The sequence below is a fragment of the Enhydra lutris genome, unplaced genomic scaffold (genome assembly GCF_002288905.1).
Source record: "Enhydra lutris kenyoni isolate GAN:26980312 unplaced genomic scaffold, ASM228890v2 scaffoldscaffold22, whole genome shotgun sequence".
Taxonomy (NCBI): Eukaryota; Metazoa; Chordata; class Mammalia; order Carnivora; family Mustelidae; genus Enhydra; species Enhydra lutris.
In genome coordinates, this window is record NW_019154106.1 from 16,335,016 (window position 1) to 16,356,986 (window position 21,971).

Here is a 21,971-nt window from a genome sequence, read left to right on the forward strand (position 1 = left end):
TTAAAAAGAAAGATTTTTAAAGATTTATTTATTTCAGAGAGAGCATCAGTGGTGGGTGGGGGTGGGTGAAGAACAAGGGGAGAGGGAGAAAGAATCTCAAGCAGACTCCATGCTGAATGCAGAGCGCTATGTGGCTATCCCAGGACATTATCCCAGATAATGACCTGAGCAGAAACCAAGAGTCAGATGCTTAATCTTCACCAAACCACACAGGTGCCCCAGAAATACTCAATTTTTTAGTAAGTTCAAGCTGGTAAAGGTAATTTTAAGCTTAAATTTTAAGTTAGTCTGCTTGGTTATTTTTTTTTTCTTTTTTTTTTTTTTTTTTAAGATTTTATTTATTTATTTGACAGACAGAGATCAGAAGTAGACAGAGAGGCAGGCAGAGAGAGTGGAGGAAGCAGACTCTCTGCTGAGCAGGGAGCCTGATGCAGGGCTTGATCCCAGGACCCTGAAATCATGACCTGAGCCGAAGGCAGAAGCTTAACCCACTGGGCCACCCAGGCACCCCAGCTTGGTTATTTTCAAGTAGCATCATTGGCTTACTTCTTTTCTGCATCCCTTCTGTCACCTAACAGCTAGAAGCTTTGGGGGCAAAATATCTAGTCCATTTAACTGTTGAGGTGTCATGACTTTTCCCTAGATTATTACATTTTTCCTTACATAGACTGATGGTGGTTTTTAATGACATAGGTTCTCTTTTATAATTTTACAATAGGCTCTAATTTACTCTATGCTCATATAACCAGGCTTCACATTTTTGCCCTTTAAAACACACTTAGGTTATTGGGGTGGAAGTATAAAGTCCCGTCACTTGCCATTGAACTCCCTGGTTCTATTAGTCAAGATAGCCTGACAATTGCATGTGCCACCTGGGCCTTTTTGCTCAACTATGCTTTTCTTTGCTCTTTCACTCTTCTGACAGAACAACTGATGGGACTTCTAGCATTTCTCTCTTCTAATCCAGTTTTTAAACTGTTTATTCCGTTCTGATATTCTAAATGCAGTGTGTTCTCTTCTTCAGAGGCTTTCCCTTATCTACCAATCAGCTTTAATGATTTTGGTTCTTAATGTACAGCAGGCTGATTGCCCCTGCCCTCACAACATTGGGCTTTTGAACTGTTGCCCTTAGAAAAGAAGTAGAGAATAATCAAGGCAAAGAAAACTAACACAGAACATCAGGGAAAGAAGAGGAAACCATGAATGTAAATTTATAGTGAGAGGACAGACGGTAAAAAGGAAGTGAGGGAAAATTAAAACCTCCTGCAGTGGACCCTTGGTTATAACCTTTCCTGCCATCTCTTTACTTCTAATACATCCTTTGTGGAAAAAGCCTGGAATGTGTTTCTGATTAAGAAATTTAAAAAACAACTTATGGGCAGTTTTCTGTGAGTAATTGCTAATTCTGCTTTTAAATTTTCCTTTCTTAACATCTGCATTTTTGTATTTGAATAATTGTTTTTATCATTTGACTTTTTTATCTTTCTCTAAAATTGTGACTTGTGATTAATATCCGTGCTTTCTTTTCCCACAAGCATGTTGAATTTAATTATACTGAGATGACTCTTGTGACCTGCCTAAAGAGAAGCACCCTCCTTCATGTAATAGCATTTCCATCTTTTAAGTTTTTAAAGCAGTCTTGTCTTATAAATCATAAAATGGATTTTAAAACATTACTCTAAAACCAATACTTTTCAGCCTGTGGCTTGGTAAAAATTAATGTAAGGAGTGCATATCCTTTCATACGCTGAGCAGTGCCTGGCTGCTCAGTAAAGTCTTCCACATTAAATACGCTTGTTATGCATGTGATTCTGATTTAAATGGAGATGGAGCTAGATATATTTTTAGTGAATAGTAAAAGCAATCACTAGTGAGATTCTTTAAAATTTGTCGATTCCTTCCTTTTTAAAGGAACCCTTGAACTAAAAAAACAAACAAAAAAACCCTAATTTGGTTGTTACTTCTTTGTTCTGCTAGCTTTCTGTAGGAAGAAGCATGTGATCAGTTCCAGCGTGCATAGGAGAAACTAGGACAAACCTAACCAGTAACTTAACCAGTCCCAGCTAGGGTTACTGTCTTCTGCCTGCCTGACAGTCAGCACCTGGTGAACTGCGTGCTGTGTGCCCGTTGCAGTCTCCTCTCACTGCAGCCTGGTGCAGCATCGCCCTTCAGGAGGCGGAAGAGCTCCTGCAACTTCTGACTCTCAAGTAGTGGGTCAAAGGAGCCAGGGTCTCTGACAAAATAGAAGAGTGGTTAGCTGCTGTTTTAGTTCTTACTTTAGGATGGTTACGCCTGTTTATTAGAAGACACCGTTTCTCCTTCGGTGGTCAGATGCGGACAGGGGTCCAGCACTATTAGCCAGGCTACAGCACTTAGGCCTATGCAATGACATGTTGCCTTTCGTTATTTTTGTTTTTAAGTAACGCTATACGTTTAGGAGTTCATTTGTTTACCTCTTTACAGGCTGAACATAACTTCCTTTTTTCAAAATTCCCTGTGTTGTGAACTGAGCTTGAGTGAAGTGAAATCTTTGAGGTAAGGCAATCCTCATGATAAAAATGGAAAGAAGGCCTGCGCAATGTGGGAGCCTTCAGAGATAGAGTTTTAGAGTCCCTGCCTAAATACTGAAATGCCACCATTTGTTGTTTGGAGGATGGGAAGCTAAATTGAGAACGGGAGCACCACATCTGCCTTGACTGCTAAGTATATCCATTTCTACTGCTCACCCATAATAGAATTTTTATGTGTGTGTTCATTAATCTTGGTTTTAGCATCAGTTTAAAGGAGGACGGAGAATGCAGAGAGTTTACATTATTCAGTCCTTCCTTTACATGGTTGACTTTTTGCTTCTAGTGGGCCCTGCTTTTCTCATTATTATCACTCTGGTGGTTTTTGTTTCTCTAGAAAGGTCATACAACAGAAAAGACATTGTTTCCTAGTACTCTGTCAAAAGGCAGAATATTACTTTTCATTTATATTTTCGCTTGTTAAATATTCTGGTAAAAATAAGATTCAGGATAAAGTTTTGCCTATTCCATCTAATGAAGGTCATTGAAGCAGGAATTTTTTTAAAGTCCTTCACTCTGATGAGGACCCATTAGGGAGCACACTTTGGTCTCAACACACCATTGAGAAGTCAGGGTTGGTCCAGTGCAGTAGTAGTTAGTATGTGAGCCCTTGAGTTTTTGGTGACCACTTCCTTAGCACCTTGCCTGTGGCCTGTTTCTGACCGTCTGAACCATCCCTTATGTGACTATGCTGAGGTTAGTTTGGACCCAGCACTCTGCTCATTGCTGTCTTTGGCACATGGAAGCTAAGTTTAAACCAAGGCCAACAACCCAGTTTTCCTTTCCAAAAACATTTTCAGACCACATGAGGTGAGCTTTTTTTCTTTTGTTTGTTTGTTTCTTTCTTTCTTTTTATTTTTTCCCTAGCTGTTTTGTTTTTGTTTTGGGGGGGGGTTGCTTTAGGTAGTTTTAGGGTTTGGGGCCCCTCAAAACCTGATTCGTGGAAAGGAGTTTGGAGGATGTGAAACAAGTTTGTGTTTCTTCTGCTCTGTTAGCTGCTGCTATCTTCATGGATCTGACACTCTATTTATCTGACAGTGCACTTAGTACTGCTTCGCCAGGGAAAATCACACAAACCCAGCCTGGCGCATCAGCACTTTCATTGTGTGCCGGGCTGAGCCTCCCTTCACATGCTCACATCCCCCCTTTAATCCAGTACTCCCTTTCCCCTCCCCAGTCCTGCCTGTTTCTGTGGCACTTATTGCTGGTTTCCCTGAGCTCCTGTTTCCACTTTGTGTTTTTTGTGGGGCCCAGGAAGCTAAAGCTGTGTGTATTTGTGGATCAGACAAGTGCAGCAAGTTAATATCATTGGCTTCTGAAGGGGAGAGTGAGGTGATGGCTGCGTTTAAGTTGGATTTCCTTCCAGAAATGATGGTGGATCATTGCTCTTTGAATTCCACTCCTGTGTAAGTATTTTTGTTGTCTAATTTTTATCATAAGCAGAGGAACTGGGCAATTTTCTTTGTTATTTGATGAAACTAGTCCCTTTCCCTGAAAGAGGGAAGAAAAAATTGGGTGAGGAAGCCAAAGTTCACACTACTATTATTTTCTATTGTAGTCTGATTCTGTTTCATTACTGCTGATTTCCTTGGGGCTGTAACTAAGTTCTCTACAGAAGGGTGCGTTTGATATATGAGCAGCAACATCAACTCAAGTGTGTTGGCTCCTTCAGGCTGTAGTGTTTTCCCATATCATAGATTCCAAAGTATTTTTTTTTTTAACCTTAGCTTTACTGCTTTGTGTTGGATATGCAATTTCAAATTATCTTTTGGGAAATTATTTATATCAAATTCTTAGATTACAGAAGAGACTGGCTACCATAGCGTATGCAGAATGTGTATTGGCATCTAAACTATAATCCCGGGCTCTGATTATTTTCCTAGTCTAACTGAAAATGCGACACAGTACATGATTTTAGGGATGTCAGATGGACACCCCCCCCCCAAAAAGCAAAGCTGGATCAGTCTTGATTGGCAGTTTTCCCAGATCTTCAACATGGGAGCGAGAAACTAATCAGTGTGCAGTATTGTTCAGGAAGTGACGCTGCCGTTGTATGCAGCTAAATTGCTAACCTGGCCTGAGCTGTGGCTTCAGGAAACCTGAGTGCAGCACTTGGTATAGAAGAACCCATTTCTAACTGCTGATTTCAGTTACTTTAACCAGGCTTCAAAGTACCTTGAAACCTCAAGCAGATGAGCCTTAGGTTATTCAAAGCCAAGAATATTAAGTGGTAGATTGGTCCTAGATAACAGTAGTAATGTAAGGCCTTGAGAGCAGGCCTCCATTGGAAATCACTTTACCTTGGGATTACGCGTAACAGGTGTGGGTAATAGATTCTGAACAGTTCTCTGTGGAATAGTTTGGGGGACCTCAAAGGTAGCTGGTTTGCTCCTTTGAAATGGATGCTATGCCTTCTCTGTAGTGTCCAAAATAATGGTAATTTAGATGTCTTTTTATGAAAGTTCTTTACTGCTAAAATTTTATTTTAGCTGCACATAACAGGTGAAATCACAATGAATGTCATCATAAAGACTTAATACATAATAGAAGTACTCCCATGTACCAGATATGTCTTTTTAGACATAGGATTTGTGGTTCATATTGTCTATCATTGTAACAGTATCTCTCTGTGCTTTGGCGCTGCCTTTGGTCCTTAGATATAGCATTTTTCCTCAACCTGATTTCTCATCTTTCATGAGGTTAGACTAATTCAGTATCCCATGAAATCTGGATCACAGATCACTGCATGAAAATTATCTGGAATGTAAAAATGCTGATCCCTGGACTCATGCCTACATATTCTTATGCTTAGAATAGGACCCCAGAATCTGTATTTTAGCAATGTCTCATGTGGTTTTCATGGACACTAAGGTTTGAGAGCCATTGGACTGAATGCAGCACATCCTGTTAGTGGTGATGGGGGAGGATACCATCACATCGTTTTTTCCCAAGTTTATTTAAGTGCATTTATTTAATCCTCCATCCTACAGAAGCTGTAGGAAGTTAATTGGGCACAAGCTATTGCCCATTTTATAGTAAAGATGAAAAACCCAGTTGACAGAGGCTATAACTGACATGCCTGAGGACAGTTGATGTCAGCCTTGGACTTAAAATCAAGTTTAATGATACCCTTTTCTTATTTTTGCCCCCTAGACCAGGCTGCCTCAGGTGTCATTGAACCAGGTACCCATGAGCCCAGCTCCTCTCATTACTGCAAGGCCTCGGGCCCACTCTCATGGGTACTATATGCCAAAACACCACAGAGTTGAGAGGACGGAAGTTCTTGAATGGTGTGTTTGCCACTTATTTGTTGGATTCTCAGCCCTTCTTTTAATTCATACTCTTTAGCAGGAGACTTGACATCACTGGTTTTCTCTTTCAAGTGATTTTTGCCTGGGAATGTAATCTAACAATGTATTTCAGAATTTCTTTACTACAAAAGAGAAAAATGGCTGCTGGAGGTGTGCAGGGGTTGGGGAACCTGAACTGTAGTTCCTGTTCTTATTTTTAACCATGTCCTTGATCTGCTCTGACCACTCTTCAGCTTCCCTGGTTCCTCTTACTTTGCTTGTACCCTAGGAGATGGGTATTGTTTAGGAGTTGTAGCTCAGGCCCTTTTCTCTTGGCTTTCCCTTGGCTTAAAGGGGTATCGATGTACTTCTTTGATTCTCAGATCTCTGTGTTTTTCCCCCAAATGTCCCTTGAGCTTCCCATGCAAAAACACTTTCCCATATTGTCTGTACTAGAACCCAAGAGTGATCAGTAACTACTTCCTTTTTCATCTTTTTCATCAAGGGATCTCCAAGTTATAGGGAATCCTGCCTCCAAATTTTTCAGCTTTGCTGAGACTGGGCCCTAATCTTCGGAGCTAGTTTGTGTGGAAATCTCTGTATTTTCCCATTCTGTTTCATCCTCTGTATTATTGCCAGTTGTTTGTTTGTTTGTTTGTTTAAAGATTTTATTTACTTGACAGAGCACAAGCAGTGGGAGCAGCAGGCAGAGGGAGTGGGAGAAGCAGGCTCTCCATTGAGCAGAGCCCAACATGGGGTTCTGTACCGGGACCCTGGGATCATGACCTGAGTCTAAGTCAGATGCTTAAACAACTGAGCCACCCAGGCGCCCCTGCCAGGTGTCTTTTAAAAGACAAATCTGATCACTTCCTTGTTTAAAAATCTTGGAATAAAGTCTCAGTTTGTCAGTATTACATGAAAAGCTCTTCCCTGGGTCTCTCCAATTTGTTTATTCTCATTGACTTTTCTAGTGTTTTCGCTTTTTTCTAATCTTTTAAAATGTTTGTGTCCTCTCTCCTTTCTCAAGTCCGTTTCTACCTTTCTAATGCTGTCTCGCTCTCTTCTCTTCTCTTTTTCCTTAGTCCTTACCACGTCCTCCTCATGCCGTACTGTAACGCAGTGTTTCCAGCCCTTCTGTCCATTCAGCTTAAACCCCTGCCCTCCTCCCCCAAACAAAACAAAACCATCCAGCCACTTTCTTTCACAGAACTTTTATATATCCATGAAAATATTTGTAGGGCATTATAGTTGAGTCCTTCCAGTTGTTCAGTGCCATTGCCTTCAGGGCAATATTGCTCAGTCTCCTTTTATAGCGCCCTCTCGTGTGTAATGTCTCTTACATAGTAGGAACTTGGGAAATACAGTTGAATGAATGATAAACCCTATGAGGTGTTGTTTTTTTTTATAATTAAAGGTAGTTACTGAAATAAAGTCTCCAGATGTTATCTCTGATACTGTGAAGACTGAAAACCTTCACAAGCAGATGTTAGCCTGTGCACTTGTTGAAAGATGATTTAAAAACCTTTATTACTAGCTTTTTCTAGTACCTAACACCCCAACTAACAGGAAGATTTCCCTTTATCCAAATGGAAATTCTTCCTTCCAGCATACATGCTTTTTGTCTTGTTCACACTAGAGAACAGCTGGTAAGTAATTGAGGCCAGTGTTTCTGGGTCCTTTCTATTCTCATGTTCTTCTGGGCAGTTTCCACAGCACAGAGAGGGACTTGTTATGGGTAGGTGGGTGGCTGGAGATCGAGAAGCAGCAAATATTTATGCCCCTTGGGGAGGTGGAAGGGTTGGTAAGTATCTGAAATTTTTCTCTTTCTGTAGTGAACAAATGGAGGTCCACAGGTAGTGAGAAGGGGGGAGAGAAAAAAAATGAGTAGCAAAAGGTCTTGGAAATGATTTTTTAAAATTTATTGACGTATAACTGACATACAATATTATTTAGTTTCAGGTGTACAATGCGCAGTGATTTGACATTTGTATTGTGAAATGGTTATGACTGTTTAATTACTATCTGTCACTTTACAGAGTTAATAGTTTTTGTTTTTTCTTTTTTAAGATTTTATTTTATTCATTACTATCTGTCATTTTACAGAGTTAATAGTTTTTGTTTTTTCTTTTTTAAGATTTTATTTTATTCATTTGACAGAGAGAACACAAGCAGGGGGAGTGGGAGAGGGAAGAGCAGGCTCCCTAATGAGAAGGAAGCCCGACATGGGGCTTGGTCCCGGGACCCTGGGATCATGACCCGAGCCAAAGGCAGACACTCAACCAACTGAGCCATCCAAGCGCCCCAGTGGAGTTAATAGTTTTATTTACTGTATTCCCATGCTGTACATCACATCCCCATGTTTTATTTTATAACTGGCAATTTGTATTTATTAATCCCCTCTACCCATTTCTTTCCCCCTAAGGACATTGTTTTTTTTTTTTTTAAAGATTTTGTTTATTTATTTATTTGACAGAGAGAGAGAGAGAGAGAGATCATAAGTAAGCAGAGAGGCAGGCAGAGAGAGGAGGAAGCAGGCTCCCCACTGAGCAGAGAGCCCGATGTGGGGCTCGATCCCAGGACCCTGGGATCATGACCTGAGCCGAAGGCAGAGGCTTTAACCCACTGAGCCACCCAGGCGCCCCAGGACATTGTTTTTAAACAGATAGAAAGTTAGTATTTGTCAGCCTGTTTGGCTGCAAGGAACAGATACTCACTAGAGCTAGCATATATTCATATATTAAAGGGTTTTTTTTGTAAGGACACAGATGGACTGGATTGTAATGTAATCAGGAATTCCACAGCTGGAAGACCTAGAAACTCCCATATTTCTGACCGTGGACACATGGTCTGCTCTCTGCATATGCTGCTACTTTTGCTTTTCACCCACCTCATATCTATGGGTGCAGCATGGCTTTGCCTTGCCACTGCCCTTCCAGCCTGTTTTCTTACTACTCTTGTTCTGCCTGTATGTGTCTCTCTCTCTAATTAAGATCTAATTCGCACAGCATAAAATTTACCCTTTTATTTTTTTTAAAAATATTTAATTTATTTATTTGACAGAGATCACAAGTAGGCAGAGAGGCAGGCAGAGAGAGAGAGGAGGAAGCAGACTCCCCACAGAGCAGAGAGCCTGATGTGGGGCCCGATCCCAGGACCCTAGGATCATGACCTGAGCTGAAGGCAGAGGCTTTAACCCACTGAGCCACCCAGGTGCCCCAGAATTTACTTACCCTTTTAAAAGTGCACAATTCAATGACTTTTTAAGAAAAAAGATTTTATTTATTTACTTGACAGACAGAGATCACAAGTAGGCAGAGAGGCAGGCAGAGAAGGGGGTGGGGAGCAGGCTCCCTGCTGAGCAGAGAGCCCAATGCAGGGCTCCATTCTAGGACCCTGGGATCTGAGCTGAAGGCAGAGGCTTTAACCTGCTGAGTCATCCATGTGCCCCAATTCAATGACTTTTAATATATCTACAAAGTTGTGCAGCTTGTCACCACTAATTGGAGAAAACTTTTATCACCCTAAGAAGAAATCCTGTAACCATTAGCAGTCATCCTCCCCACCCCCGGTTCCCATTCCTAGGCACCTGCTAACCTGCTTTCTGTTTTCACAGGTTGGTCTCTTCTGACAGTTTCACGTAAAAGAAATCGCACAATGTATAGCCATTGGTGATTGGCTTCTTTTACTTGGCATCATGTTTTCAACCTTCATCGATGTGTAGCATGACCTCTGTTATCTCTTGCTAGTGCCCTTTTATCTTGTCAACTTACACTTTCTCTAGTTGCAGCTTTCCTGCTTCTGACTTCACCACTGCCTATTTCTGTTAACCAGTTCCAGATTCTTTAGAGCAGTGTTCTGTGCCATAGAATTTTCTGTGATGATAAAAATGTTCTCTGCCTCTGCTATCCTATACAGTAGCCAGTGGCCAATCCTATTGACTTGCTCTGTGTAGCCATAAGGAACTTGATTGGCCTGTCCTGTCCTTCTGTTTTAGGAATAGGTCTTAGATTTCTGGCTAGCCAGTAGATTAGTTTGCTGGGTTAAGATCCACCCCCTGGTCTAGTTAGCTGGGGCCAAGGGATAGGAGAGGGAGACAGAACATGAACTCTGCCCTCCTCAGCTGGGCCTGGGGCCAGAAAGTTTTGAGAGAGCGATAGGAGAAAGAGAAGAGAGGGTTCAAGAATTCTGAACAAATGTGTACTTTAGAAATAAAGCTCTTTGTTTTCTCTCTCCTGTCTCTCTTCCAAATTGTTTTGCTCTTTTCCTTTGGCGTGTTCCATCAAGAATCAGGGTAGACAGGGCAGCCTCTGGTCCTGATCTTTCATAATTTCTCATTCTTAATGATTTGCCAGTTGCTGCCAGGAACAGAAACATAAAAAGAGCTATGTTGGTGCTGTGCCTGTCCTCTAAAACACTTGCTGCCTCCTCCTCTCTCTACTTACCTCACTGCTACAGGCCCCGCTTTTCCTCTCTTCCATTCTGCTCTCAGGTCAGTACTTTCACAAAGGATAAGAGTTTCCATAGACTTGCCTCTTAGGAGTGATGGGGACAGGATAGATATTTCTCCAGAGGGCTGAATTTATGGTTCTTGAATACGCATAATAAATACCAGTAATTGATGACCACTGACTCTGTAGAGCTCTCCATCAATGGGGAGGTAAGGCACACATTTGAAAGTGTTTTTAGTGACATATAGACTAAATGCCATACATGGGTGTTGTGGGCTCCTTGCCATATCACACTGAGAGTCTTGTCCCCAGGTGACTTTTTTGTGCAATGGTGACTTTTAACTAAGGACAACATGCATACTGGAGTTATGTGTGGAAGGTTGAGGATAGGACATTGTTCTCTGACATAGTAACAGTTGATTACCCACATTTTCCTTACTCACCGATACATACCACATTTCACACAGTGTCTGGCTTATATAACTAAGTGCCCAGTATTTGTTAGAGGAAGGAATAAGTCAGTGCAAAAACTCTAGTTACCTGATAGCCACGGCATCTTAACCTGGCCTAATTTGCTGTGCACTAGAAGTGTTTCTCAGATTGGTGAAGGACAGTGTTCTATGCCTGCTACCACCCAACTTATAAACCACAGTTCAAAACAGTTCAGTAGAAAAACAAACTAATAAGGTGTAAGCTTGTATTTTGCATCTTATTTATTTATTTATTTTTAAGATTTTATGTATTTATTTGACAGAGATCACAAGTAGACAGAGAGGCAGGCAGAGAGAGGAGGAAGCAGGCTCCTTGCTGAACAGAGAGCCCGATGCGGCTTGATCCCAGGACCCTGGGATCATGACCTGTGCCCAAGGCAGAGGCTTTAACCCACTGAGCCACCCAGGTGCCCCAGCATTTTGTATCTTTTTATTATCACTAGATTGAATATATATAAAATTACTTAGCTCAATTGCTGTAGAAGTTTCTAAAGGGTTAAGTGTGAAGATTTCCCCTGGTCCTTGGGCACTTTGAATAGCCCTGGTCTAGGGGATTCTTCCAGCTAATGAAACGGTACACACGCTGATGGGGGGGAAGAGTGGTACATGGAGTGGGTGGACGTGAAGAAACGGAGAAGGATTTGGAGAGTAAAGAGAGAAAGGGAGGGCATTTATCTAGAATGCCAAGTCTCTACTATACTTTTGGATAAACCATAATTCATATATATTGACTCTGCTTATGCTTTGGCACTAAACTGTGATGTAGAAAATGTAGAAATGGCACACAAATGCAAAAGAAAGGGACAGACAGAGCTGTTGCCTCCAGTGTAATTATGAATTGATAAACCTCCACCTCTTTTCAAAAATAGTGTCAACATCATTATCATCAAAACATATTCTGAGCACCATTTGGGTTCTCAGTTAACCCTCCTTTAGAACAGAAATATGATTAAAGACTGGCAGCATTTTAATAAAATCATATTAAAGCTGGTAATTGAACTTGTTGGAGGCAAATTGTAGGGAGCGAACACCATTGTTTCATTAGTCATGGGACTTTTTTTTTTTTTTTAAATCATAGTAGCATGAGTTCTGTTAGAATATTGTGATTAGGGGCGCCTGGGTGGCTCAGTAGGTTAAGCCTCTGCCTTCGGCTCGGGTCGTGATCTCAGGGTCCTGGGATTGAGCCCCGCATCGGGCTCTCTGCTCAGCAGGGGGCCTGCTTCCTCCTCTCTCTCTACCTGCCTCTCTGCCTGCTTGTGATCTCTCTCTGTCAAATAAATAAATAAAATCTTTAAAAAAAAAAAAAGAATATTGTGATTAAGCTTCTAAAAGCAACTACAAGTATATTTTTACAAAAATTGCCTCACACAGTTTTGAATTAGTAAAGGAAAGCCAGTAAAACAGTGCATTTCAAAACACTTGGGCAAAAAAGAATATTGATCCTGCGAGAATCAAATAATCACAGGCGATACTAGCTGCTCTTTAATTTGTGAGCCCTCTTTGTGCACAACATTCATTTTTATCAGGATTAGTTGCTTAAATTCAGTGGGGAGTTACTGAGAACACGAAATTGCTCCCATGGCACATCTGAATACTTCTTTGAACTAGGTGCTATGCCAGGGGTGGCTGCAAGAATGAATTGCAAATAAAACACTTTCTGCCTTCAAGGAACTGTCAGTCTAGTTGGGAGAGGGAGATAACTGCCAGATGATGCTAAAAGATGGGAATATTATAATGAAGGTGGAAATTTAGTACTCTTTGAGTCCTGACGAAGCTGACTAACCTGAAAGTATGGGAAACCTTCACAGATACCGTGATAAGAGTTGCTCTATATATGCCATTTGTCTTAGACTTTTGATATTTAGTGCTAGATTCAGCCCAGGTGTTGTGTAAATAGCCCCTGTGGGGTTTTCAGTTATGAGAAATTTAGGAATTAACAGGCCTCCTGGGTGGCTCAGTCATTAAGCATCTGACTCGATTTCCAGTCAGGTCATGATCTCAGGGTAATGGGATAGAGCCCTGGGGCTCCACACTCAGTGGACAGTATGCTCGAATTTCTCCCCTGCTTCCTCTGCCCCTCCGCCAGCACTTGTGGACGTGCTTGCAGTGTGCTCACTCCCTCTATCAGTTAAATCTTTTTAAAAAAGAAATACAGGAATTAAAATACAGAGGTTGAACTACCTGCGGAGATTCAGTCTTTTCAGGGATTTCAAATAGTGTTCAGAAGATAGCAGTGGTGGGAGGGCGCCTGCGTGGCTCAGTTGGTTAAGCAACTCTCTTCAGCTCGGGTCATGGGATCCAGTCCCGCATTGGACTCCCCGCTCAGTGGGGAGTCTGCTTCTTCCTCTCACCTTCCCATGTCTCATGCTCTCTCTCTCTCTCTCTCTCTCTCTTTCTCAAATAAATTTTAAAAAAGAAGAAGATAGCAGTGGTAGAAAAGCTATTGTTTTGCTAGAAAACTAGTGTTTTATTTAGTGTTGATATTAGGACATGGCAAATTTGAATATGATGAAGCGATTTCTGGATTAAGCACACACTAACAGAATAGTTAACCATGCTGGTTGTTTGGAATTTAAGTTCCAAACTTAAATTAGTGGTTGAGATGAATGCTAAGAGTAAGATCTTGGGCAGTGGTAGGAGAAGGACTTTGATTCATTCTGGAAATATTTGTAGTCCAGGAAGGACTCACCCTAGGTTTTTGGCAGTGGAGGGATAAAAATGAAGGTATTTTAGTAGGATCATTACAAGTTTGATGTGATAGGATTGTGACAGTCTAAAAGGCAAAGCTTTTCTTGCTTTCCTCCCTCTTCCTACTCCCCTCCCCCATTGGGTGGGGCTCAGACTCACAGCCCTGAGATCAAGAGTCACATGGTCTACTGTCTGAGCCAGCCAGACGCCCCAGGCCAACATTGTTTTACTCTTTTCTTAGCTCAGGCCTTGGAAATCAAGTGCTTCTCTTCCAAAATCTACTAAAAGAAAACTTTTACCTGTCATGTATATATCGGGAGTCCTGAATCTTATCCATAATCAATAGTCCTTTCTGATTTTTATGTATATTTTAAAAAGTTTTCTTAACTGTGCTTCAAAACAATGAAAACTTGCATAGAAACTTTACCTATTAAGTTCTGAGAATTTTCATGCTAGACAAGGAATGAGTGCTGCTTAGTTCCTTAGTTAAAACCCAGATTTCCTGATCAGAATGTGACTTGAGTTTGGGATCTAATGGAAGGCGTGGCCATGGGTGAAGGTGAGGATGGGGGACCTCTGGTATATTGAATGGCAATAGTAAAAAGGAGTAGAATTCTTTCCCCCTACTTTTTCAGAAAGTAGTTGAGATGTTTAAAAAAAAGTAACATCCCCCTGGAGAGCACCGTGAATACGTAAAAGAAGCTGTATTTTGTTTCATGCAGCTCAAAGAAAATGAACGGCACCCTGGACCACCCAGACCAACCGGATCTTGATGCTATCAAGATGTTTGTGGGCCAGGTTCCGAGGACCTGGTCTGAGAAGGATTTGAGGGAACTCTTTGAACAGTATGGTGCTGTCTATGAAATCAATGTCCTAAGGGATAGGAGCCAAAACCCTCCTCAGAGCAAAGGTAAGGGCTTTGGGTTTTATAGGTAGTTTCTGTCTTGTGCGTGCTGTCACTCGTTGCCAGAATGCTCCTCTGTTCACATTCTAAAGGGAGGAAATATGTCCTTTTATAGTAGTTACATTTTCCAGACCAAACACATTTAATGGCATAAAAATAAAAAGTTAAGGTGACGTCATGAAGATAATTTGTAAATTGGATTGTAGGTGGTCCTTTGTGAGAGCTCTAAATTCAGGAGACAGACTCCTGAGTGTGTGCGTGTCTCTCTTTTTTTTTTTTTTTTTTTTAAATGTGAGTGTCTCTTAATCTTGGGAGTGGAATGACAAAGTTGAAATAAATAACTGCGTAAGGTTTTGTTTGGTGTTTTGGCTAGACTAAGCTGAAAGAAAAAGACTGTCTACACCATACCTGTGGATTTCTGTTAGTGTTACAGAGGCCTTGCAGGATGGCTTAGCAACCAGGACGGACCTGTTTGTAGGTAACCTGTTTGTTGTAACCTACATGATACCTACCAGAGTGGAAGCTTTATGAAAGCAGTGGTAGAAAAGGCATTAGCTTTGCCCTGTACGTGCACCTACAGTATTCCTTCCAAATAACCGATTTCAGAATAATAATCTGGGGAAGCTGTTCTGCAGTGCAGATGGGAGCAAGCAGGATTGCTATGTTTGAAGCCAGCTTAGTAACAGGATCTAGGAGCAGAGAAATTATTTTCTTTTTGTGGCATAGTTAACCGAAAATAAAAAGAATTGTAGTTTCTGAAAATGACTGGTGATATAACATGCAGTGATTTAGAATCTTAATTGCAGTGATTTTGAAAGGAATCAGTATTGTGTATCGTGGGACTAGGAACCCATATTTATAAGACGCACTTCTCCCTTCCTGTCCCTAATAAAGATACAAAGCACAAAATCTGCAGATCTCCTCAGTCAGGGCCATGTGCTGTTAGAAGCTTAATTATATTTGATTAAAACCAAGGGTCCAAAAAAGGATATTAAGAGTTTCTTGCTCTTTAGTCATTTTATAACTTAATAAATGATAATTACGTTTGAGGCATATGGTAGAAATTGGCTACAACGTAAGGAGGGATTTATTCTGAGAAAGAATGAGTTCCTGGTAGACTACAAGTCACAGGAATGCAGGGCCCTGTCTCTTTTGTTTGTTCCTGCATGTCTTGCCCGGCACACTTACCTGGTGCTCCAAGTAGGGTGGGTTGGATGACATGGTACTATGACATTGGTAAGGGAAGTTGTCTTTCCCAGAGAAGTTAGAGGAGCAGCTAAAGAATTTTAGTAGAACTCACAGACTGTAACAATAAAGAAAATGCACAGAGAGTAATGTAAGGGTTTTTCTGCTTCTCTCTCTTGGAAGCAGTTGGGGGGAGGGTTGCTAATTTTCATAAACCTAGCTTTCTCTTTGAAGTTCCAGTATATCCATGGAGGAGGGAGTATTCCAGGAATTGCCTGCTTTCAAAGGTGATTTGTTGAAATTTTATTTATTTCAGGGTGCTGTTTTGTTACATTTTACACCCGCAAAGCTGCATTAGAAGCGCAGAATGCTCTTCACAACATGAAGGTCCTCCCAGGGGTAAGAATTCTCCTACCAGTAAGTGGAACTGTGGAGGTTTTGACATACGGAACATACTTACACATGTCAGGCACATACTGAAGAACCATTTTGAGGAAAAGGTGACTGCCAGAGTCATTGATACAGAGGAGAACAAAAAGGGAACGTTTCAAAGAAGATAGGCTGAAAGTGGTTTAGTTCTCTCTTAGCCAAGAGAATTTTGACTTCTTGATTCTCATTCTGTCTATTTTGATATTTTGGGAAGGAATGATCATGAGGCAGATGTAAGGCCAGAGAAGATTCTTAAGGCTCTAGTTTCAGTATTGCCTTTAGAGTCCTCATTTATGTTTCTGTGCCTTCAGTGTGTACAGTGATGATATGTATGTGTTTTCCTTTTTAGATGCATCACCCTATACAGATGAAGCCTGCCGACAGTGAGAAGAACAATGGTAAGCAGTTGTGTAAAGCCCTCCCCTGATTAGGTTTTTTCTAGTTTACTATTCGTTCTGATGGTATCTGGATTGTATTTGCTTTAAGCAATCGTTTGTTTTTGTTTTTTTTTTTTAACTGACATCTAAGTGACAAAATGTGTGCAGCATAATGATTCAGTCCTTGTTTATATTAGAAATGATCTCCCATGGTAAGTCTGGTCAGTATCTGTTACCATACAAAGTTCTAAAAATGTTTTTCTTTTGATAAGAATTTTTAAGATCTACTTTCTTTTTCTTTCTTTCTTTTTTTTTTTTTTAAAGATTTTATTTATTTATTTGTCAGAGAGAGAGGAGCGAGAGCGAGCCCAGGCAGACAGAGTGGCAGGCAGAGGCAGAGGGAGAAGCAGGCTCCCCGCCAAGCAAGGAGCCCAATGTGGGACTCGATCCCAGGACACTGGGATCATGACCTGAGCCGAAGGCAGCCGCTTAACCAACTGAGCCACCCAGGCATCCCTAAGATCTACTTTCTAAGCAACTTTTAAATATACAGTACAGTCCTGTTAACTAGCGACCATGTTAAATTATTTTATAATGGGAAGTTTGTACCTTTTGATCCATTTTGCCCTTTTTCCCCAGTCCCTTATGCCCGAACTTTGGCAACCACTAGTCCTGTTCTGTGTATCTGTGAACTTCCAGGTGTGTGTGTGTGTGTTTTGTTTTTTAAGGTTTTACTTGTAAGTGAGAGCATACAGTATCTTTCTCTGACTTATTTCACTTAGCATAATGCCCTCAGGGTCCATCCATGTTGTGACAAATGACAAGATTCCATGCTTTTTTATGGCCGAATAATATCTGCAGTGTGTGTATGTGTGTACACACATTTTCTTTATCCGTTCATCTGTTGATGGACACATTTCCATTTCTTGGCTCTTGAAAATAATGCTGCAGTGAACATGGGTGTACAGCTTTTTTTGGTAAGATTTTATTTTTACATAATCTCTACAACCAGTGGGAGACTTGAACTCACAACCCCACGATGGAGAGTCTCATGCTCCACTGACTCAGCCAGCTAGGTGCCCTGGGTGTGCAGCTTTTTGAGTTAGTGTTTTCATTCTCTTCTATCTCTGTTCTTGTTTGCACTCACTTTCTCCCTCTCTCAAATATTTGTCTTTTTTAAAGATTTCATTTATTTAAGAGAGTGAGAGAAACAGAACGAGCAGGGGGAGAGACAGAGGGAGAGGGAGAAGCATACTCTTTGCTGACCAGGGAACCCAGCCTGGGGCTTGATCTCAGGACTCCGGGATCATGACCTGAGTTGAAGGCAAATGCTTAACTGACTGAGCCACCCAGGTGCCCCTAAATAAAATCTTTAAAAATGATAATAATAGGGGCGCCTGGGTGGCTCAGTGGGTTAAGCCGCTGCCTTCGGCTCAGGTCATGATCTCAGAGTCCTGGGATCGAGCCCCGCATCAGGCTCTCTGCTCTCTAGGGGAGCCTGCTTCCTCCTCTCTCTCTGCCTGCCTCTCTGCCTGCTTGTGATCTCTCTGTCAAATAAATAAATAAAATCTTTAAAAAAAAATGATAATAAATTGTTTTTTTTCCTTAAATACGGTAAATAACGAGATAAATAGAGTTGATAGGTAAATAGTATAAGAACATTTTAGAATAAAATGGGATGTCTTTTATCAACATAATTTCTTAGGGACAGAAATGGGGGTGGGAGGATGGACAGACTAAGGAGGAGAACTTAGTCCTTAAGAGATGAATCAAAAAAAGAAAAATGACAATTACACTCACTGAAAGGTGTATTGTGTTTCTCTTGTCATATCAGGTCAGTGTGAAAACTTGTCCTTTGGTACAGTAGTACTGCTAGTAAGAACAAACATCACTAAGTGCTACACAAGATGCTGAGTGCTTTGCATTTAAAATCTACAGCTGCCTTTGTTTTTTTTTGTTTGTTTTTGGTTTTTTTTTAAGATTTTACTATTTATTTGACAGAGATCACAAGTAGGCAGAGAGGCAGGCAGAGAGAGAAGGGGAAGCAGGCCCCCTGCTGAGCAGAGAGCCCAATGCGGGGCTGGATCCCAGGACGCTGGGATCATGACCTGAGCTGAAGGCAGAGGCTTTGAGCACTGAGCCACCCAGGCAGCCCTACAGCTACCTTTGAGATGAACGTCATTATCCCTATTAATCAGGTGACAATCATGGAATGGCTAAGTAACTTTGACAAGATGACAAAACTACTGTATGTCATCTAAATGCTTCCTGTTTAAATTTTAAGGTACAATTGATTATAAGAGGAGGTGCTAAATGATGAAAAAATGCTTATCTTAGAATCCAGGTAATATGATATATAGGCATAGAGCCAGGATTCAAATATAGACAGTCTGACCCCAGAGTCTGTGCTACACTACGTCTTGTAGTTATAATGTTCAAGCCTTTCGTGTTTTACTCTCTTAGCAGTGGAAGACAGGAAGCTGTTTATTGGTATGATTTCCAAGAAGTGCACTGAAAATGACATCCGAGTCATGTTCTCTTCATTTGGACAGATTGAAGAATGCCGGATATTACGAGGACCTGATGGACTGAGCCGAGGTAGGTATATTTCTAGCTTTTAAAGATACTTAAATTTGGAGTCTCTTTTAGTTGGACCTGTGGAAACCAATGATCCCTACCCAACATCGCCTTGTCTTGATGGAGAGGTTGGGCTTGGTGTTGTAAGTCTAGGTCCCATCATGGCTCCTCCTACCAGTTGATTCCTTTAGAATTGTCCCAGCCCCCTAAGGAGTCTACATTCTGCACTATAGTTTCATGTGTTAAAATTTTCTCTTTTTGTGCTTGGAGAGGTCCTTAATGCCAAAGTGGAACACTTTCTTCTCAAGAGGAACTAGAGGATTGTGATTCCTCCTTTATCCCTTTATCGAGTTCTTTCTTTCCTGTTGTGCTTCCCAGGTTATTCATGAAAGCACGTAGCACTGTTATGATGTGTCTGTCTCCTCCACCAGATCTTAAGCCCCCTGAAGGCAGGAACCATATCTGTATTGCTAGCATAGTACTTGGCACATAATAGGTGCTCAGTAAATGTCTATCAGATAATTAATAAGCAAATGAATGAATGAGTTATTGACACTTCTCTTACCAGGTTGTGCATTTGTGACTTTTACAACAAGAGCCATGGCACAGACGGCTATCAAGGCAATGCACCAAGCACAGACCATGGAGGTAGGGAGCAGATGACTGAAAAGGGAAAGTTCCTTAGCCTGAGAGTACTAGGACAGTTGGCCATCAAAGCTCTGCAGCATGTACAGCATCCGATTGCCCTAAAGGTTAAGCAGGCTAAACATCTTAAATGAAAATAATAATAATAATAATAATGCTCTCTTTGAAATTAACGTACTTGAAGTAGTCCTTTTAAATATGTCTTTTGCCACTTGTGTCTATCAGGAAGAGAGTCATTTGGCAGTGAATGAAATTAGAATGCATCCTGTGTGTCACTACAAAGAAGGATTTTTTTTTCCTTCATGCAGAAGGAGGAATTTGACCCTTTGGCTTTGGTGTTTTCATAGGGTTGCTCATCTCCTATGGTGGTAAAATTTGCTGATACGCAGAAGGACAAGGAACAGAAGAGAATGGCCCAGCAGCTCCAGCAGCAGATGCAGCAAATCAGCGCAGCATCTGTGTGGGGAAACCTTGCTGGTCTAAATACTCTTGGACCCCAGTATTTAGCAGTGAGTCTTTGTGGTTTGCTTTCTGCAGACTGTGCAAGCTCTCAGCTGTTTCTTCTTGTGCTGTCCCTAGCTAATAGACACAATGGCATTTGCAACTTGAACATGTCAAATTTTTTCGTAAAACTTCAGGCAGTGCAATATTCTTTATGTTAGTATATCTGTTTTACCATCTCTCTCTTCTCTCTCATTACACATCTTGGGTTATATCTTGAGACTTTGCTACTATTAAAGTGAAATCCTGATTTCCTGATAGAAAGATTTAGAAATACCTTGTATGTCCCTGTCCCTTTAGTTTTTTTTAAAAGAAGATCTTGAGGAAATTTTAACTGCCAAATATCTTTCTCCATAGTTCTTTCTCCCAGATGTAGAGGTATCTTTAAAGTCCTTATCGAGTCCTCCCTGAAGAGTATGATAAATGTTTCTTTCCGCTGACTAAGAGGTCAAGATATTGACATGGACATTATTAAATGAGTATTACAGGTGTCTATTTGAGTTGTAGACAGCATTGTAAATAGGTAGATCCTTTAATTTGATCTTGCTTTTGTTGAGTTTGAGTCGTGTAGTCCAAAGGCTCCAGTTTGTTATTTAGATTCTCTAGATCTACGGTACATATTACAGGGGATCACCACTGCTTTAACCCTTAAAAGAATAGCAGACAGCGCAAGACGCTTAAAACTGTCTCATCTGTGAAGCTATCACCGAAGGAAAATCGGTGGTGAAACCGTTAGATGTGTATGTATAGTCCCAAAAATATACACATAAGAATAATTACAGTCTTTCATTCCTCATCCTTTAAAACGTTGTTCTATATAGGAACAGAAGAAAGGCAATGATTTCTGTTGCTTAGTACTGAGTTTTGGCTAATTTGATACCAAATAATGGCCTTTATATTTCTAAAATGTTAGAAGAAATCCCAGCTAGTATTTCTCTGAAGTCAAAAAGTGTGGGTGGGGAGGCGCCTGGATGGCTCAGTTGGTTAAGCGTCTGCCTTCAGCTCAGGTCATGATCCTGGAGTCCCAGGATCAAGTCCTGCATTGGGCTTCCTGCCCAGCGGGTGATCTGCTGCTCCCTCTGATCCTCCCCGCCCTGCCATGCTCTCTCTGACTCTCACTCTCTCATTCTCTCTCAAGTAAATAAAATCTTCTTTGAAAAAAATCACACATCTTTTTTTTTTTAAATGAAGATGCTTAGTATATCTCAACAGATTAAATTGTTTCTTAGTGCAAGAACATAGCTTGTAAGTTCAGAAAATTCAGAGAGATTTTTAGTCTTTTGCCAAAATGATAATATGTTTAAAATTATCTCCATGATATGCATTTGCTTTTCTTAGAGAGTTTTGAAGCTCTTTTTAGGGAAGACCCCCTTTTTATTGCCATTGCCGCACCCAACAGTGCGTGGTGGTGTTTGTTGAGAGCTGTGGTCTCTTTATTTTAGTTAGACATGATCCCTGCCCTCAGAGCTGTTGTCATTTAGGGAGGAAATGAAGGTGCCAGGTATAGTATGCACAGTCCACCAGCTGGAATCGAGCACATTGCCTGAGGTATTTCAGACAAAAATAAAGACATATGGGTATATAAATGGTATATTATCATTAATTATGAGGTTCTTTCTGGAATAGGTGGACTTGAACCTGATCTCTTTTGGACTAGAGCAGTAGTTCTTAAACTTTGTGGGGTGTGGACCCCTCTGAAAGGCTGTTAAAAATTATGTGCGTGTACATTTTTTCATTCTATGTTGGAGGTTTGCGGACCTCCTGAAACCTTTCTGGACTAATGGGGTTCATGATGACAGAGGAACTAGGTCAGGTGTTTATGGGAATGAGCAACCAGGTTGAATACAGGATCCAGAAACAGGAATATCC

General features: G+C 41.0%; 1 protein-coding gene across 3 annotated transcripts in view; it reads left to right on the forward strand.

Moving 5' to 3' along the window:
• Positions 1 to 1,949: 1,949 nt before the first annotated feature.
• The window catches only part of LOC111150287 (CUGBP Elav-like family member 1), a 30,985-nt gene continuing 10,963 nt past the window's right edge, over positions 1,950 to 21,971 (forward strand). The window contains exons 1-8 of one of the 3 annotated variants that reach the window (XM_022507736.1): positions 1,950 to 2,535; positions 3,822 to 3,973; positions 14,207 to 14,394; positions 15,890 to 15,972; positions 16,352 to 16,400; positions 18,843 to 18,977; positions 19,525 to 19,604; positions 19,949 to 20,110. In XM_022507736.1, the coding sequence (XP_022363444.1) occupies positions 3,903 to 3,973; positions 14,207 to 14,394; positions 15,890 to 15,972; positions 16,352 to 16,400; positions 18,843 to 18,977; positions 19,525 to 19,604; positions 19,949 to 20,110 (768 nt within the window). In that variant the 5' untranslated portion in view covers positions 1,950 to 2,535; positions 3,822 to 3,902. Of the gene's footprint in view, positions 2,536 to 3,821; positions 3,974 to 14,206; positions 14,395 to 15,889; positions 15,973 to 16,351; positions 16,401 to 18,842; positions 18,978 to 19,524; positions 19,605 to 19,948; positions 20,111 to 21,971 lie in introns of those variants that run through there. The other 2 variants (XM_022507735.1, XM_022507738.1) reach the window with 2 other exon arrangements.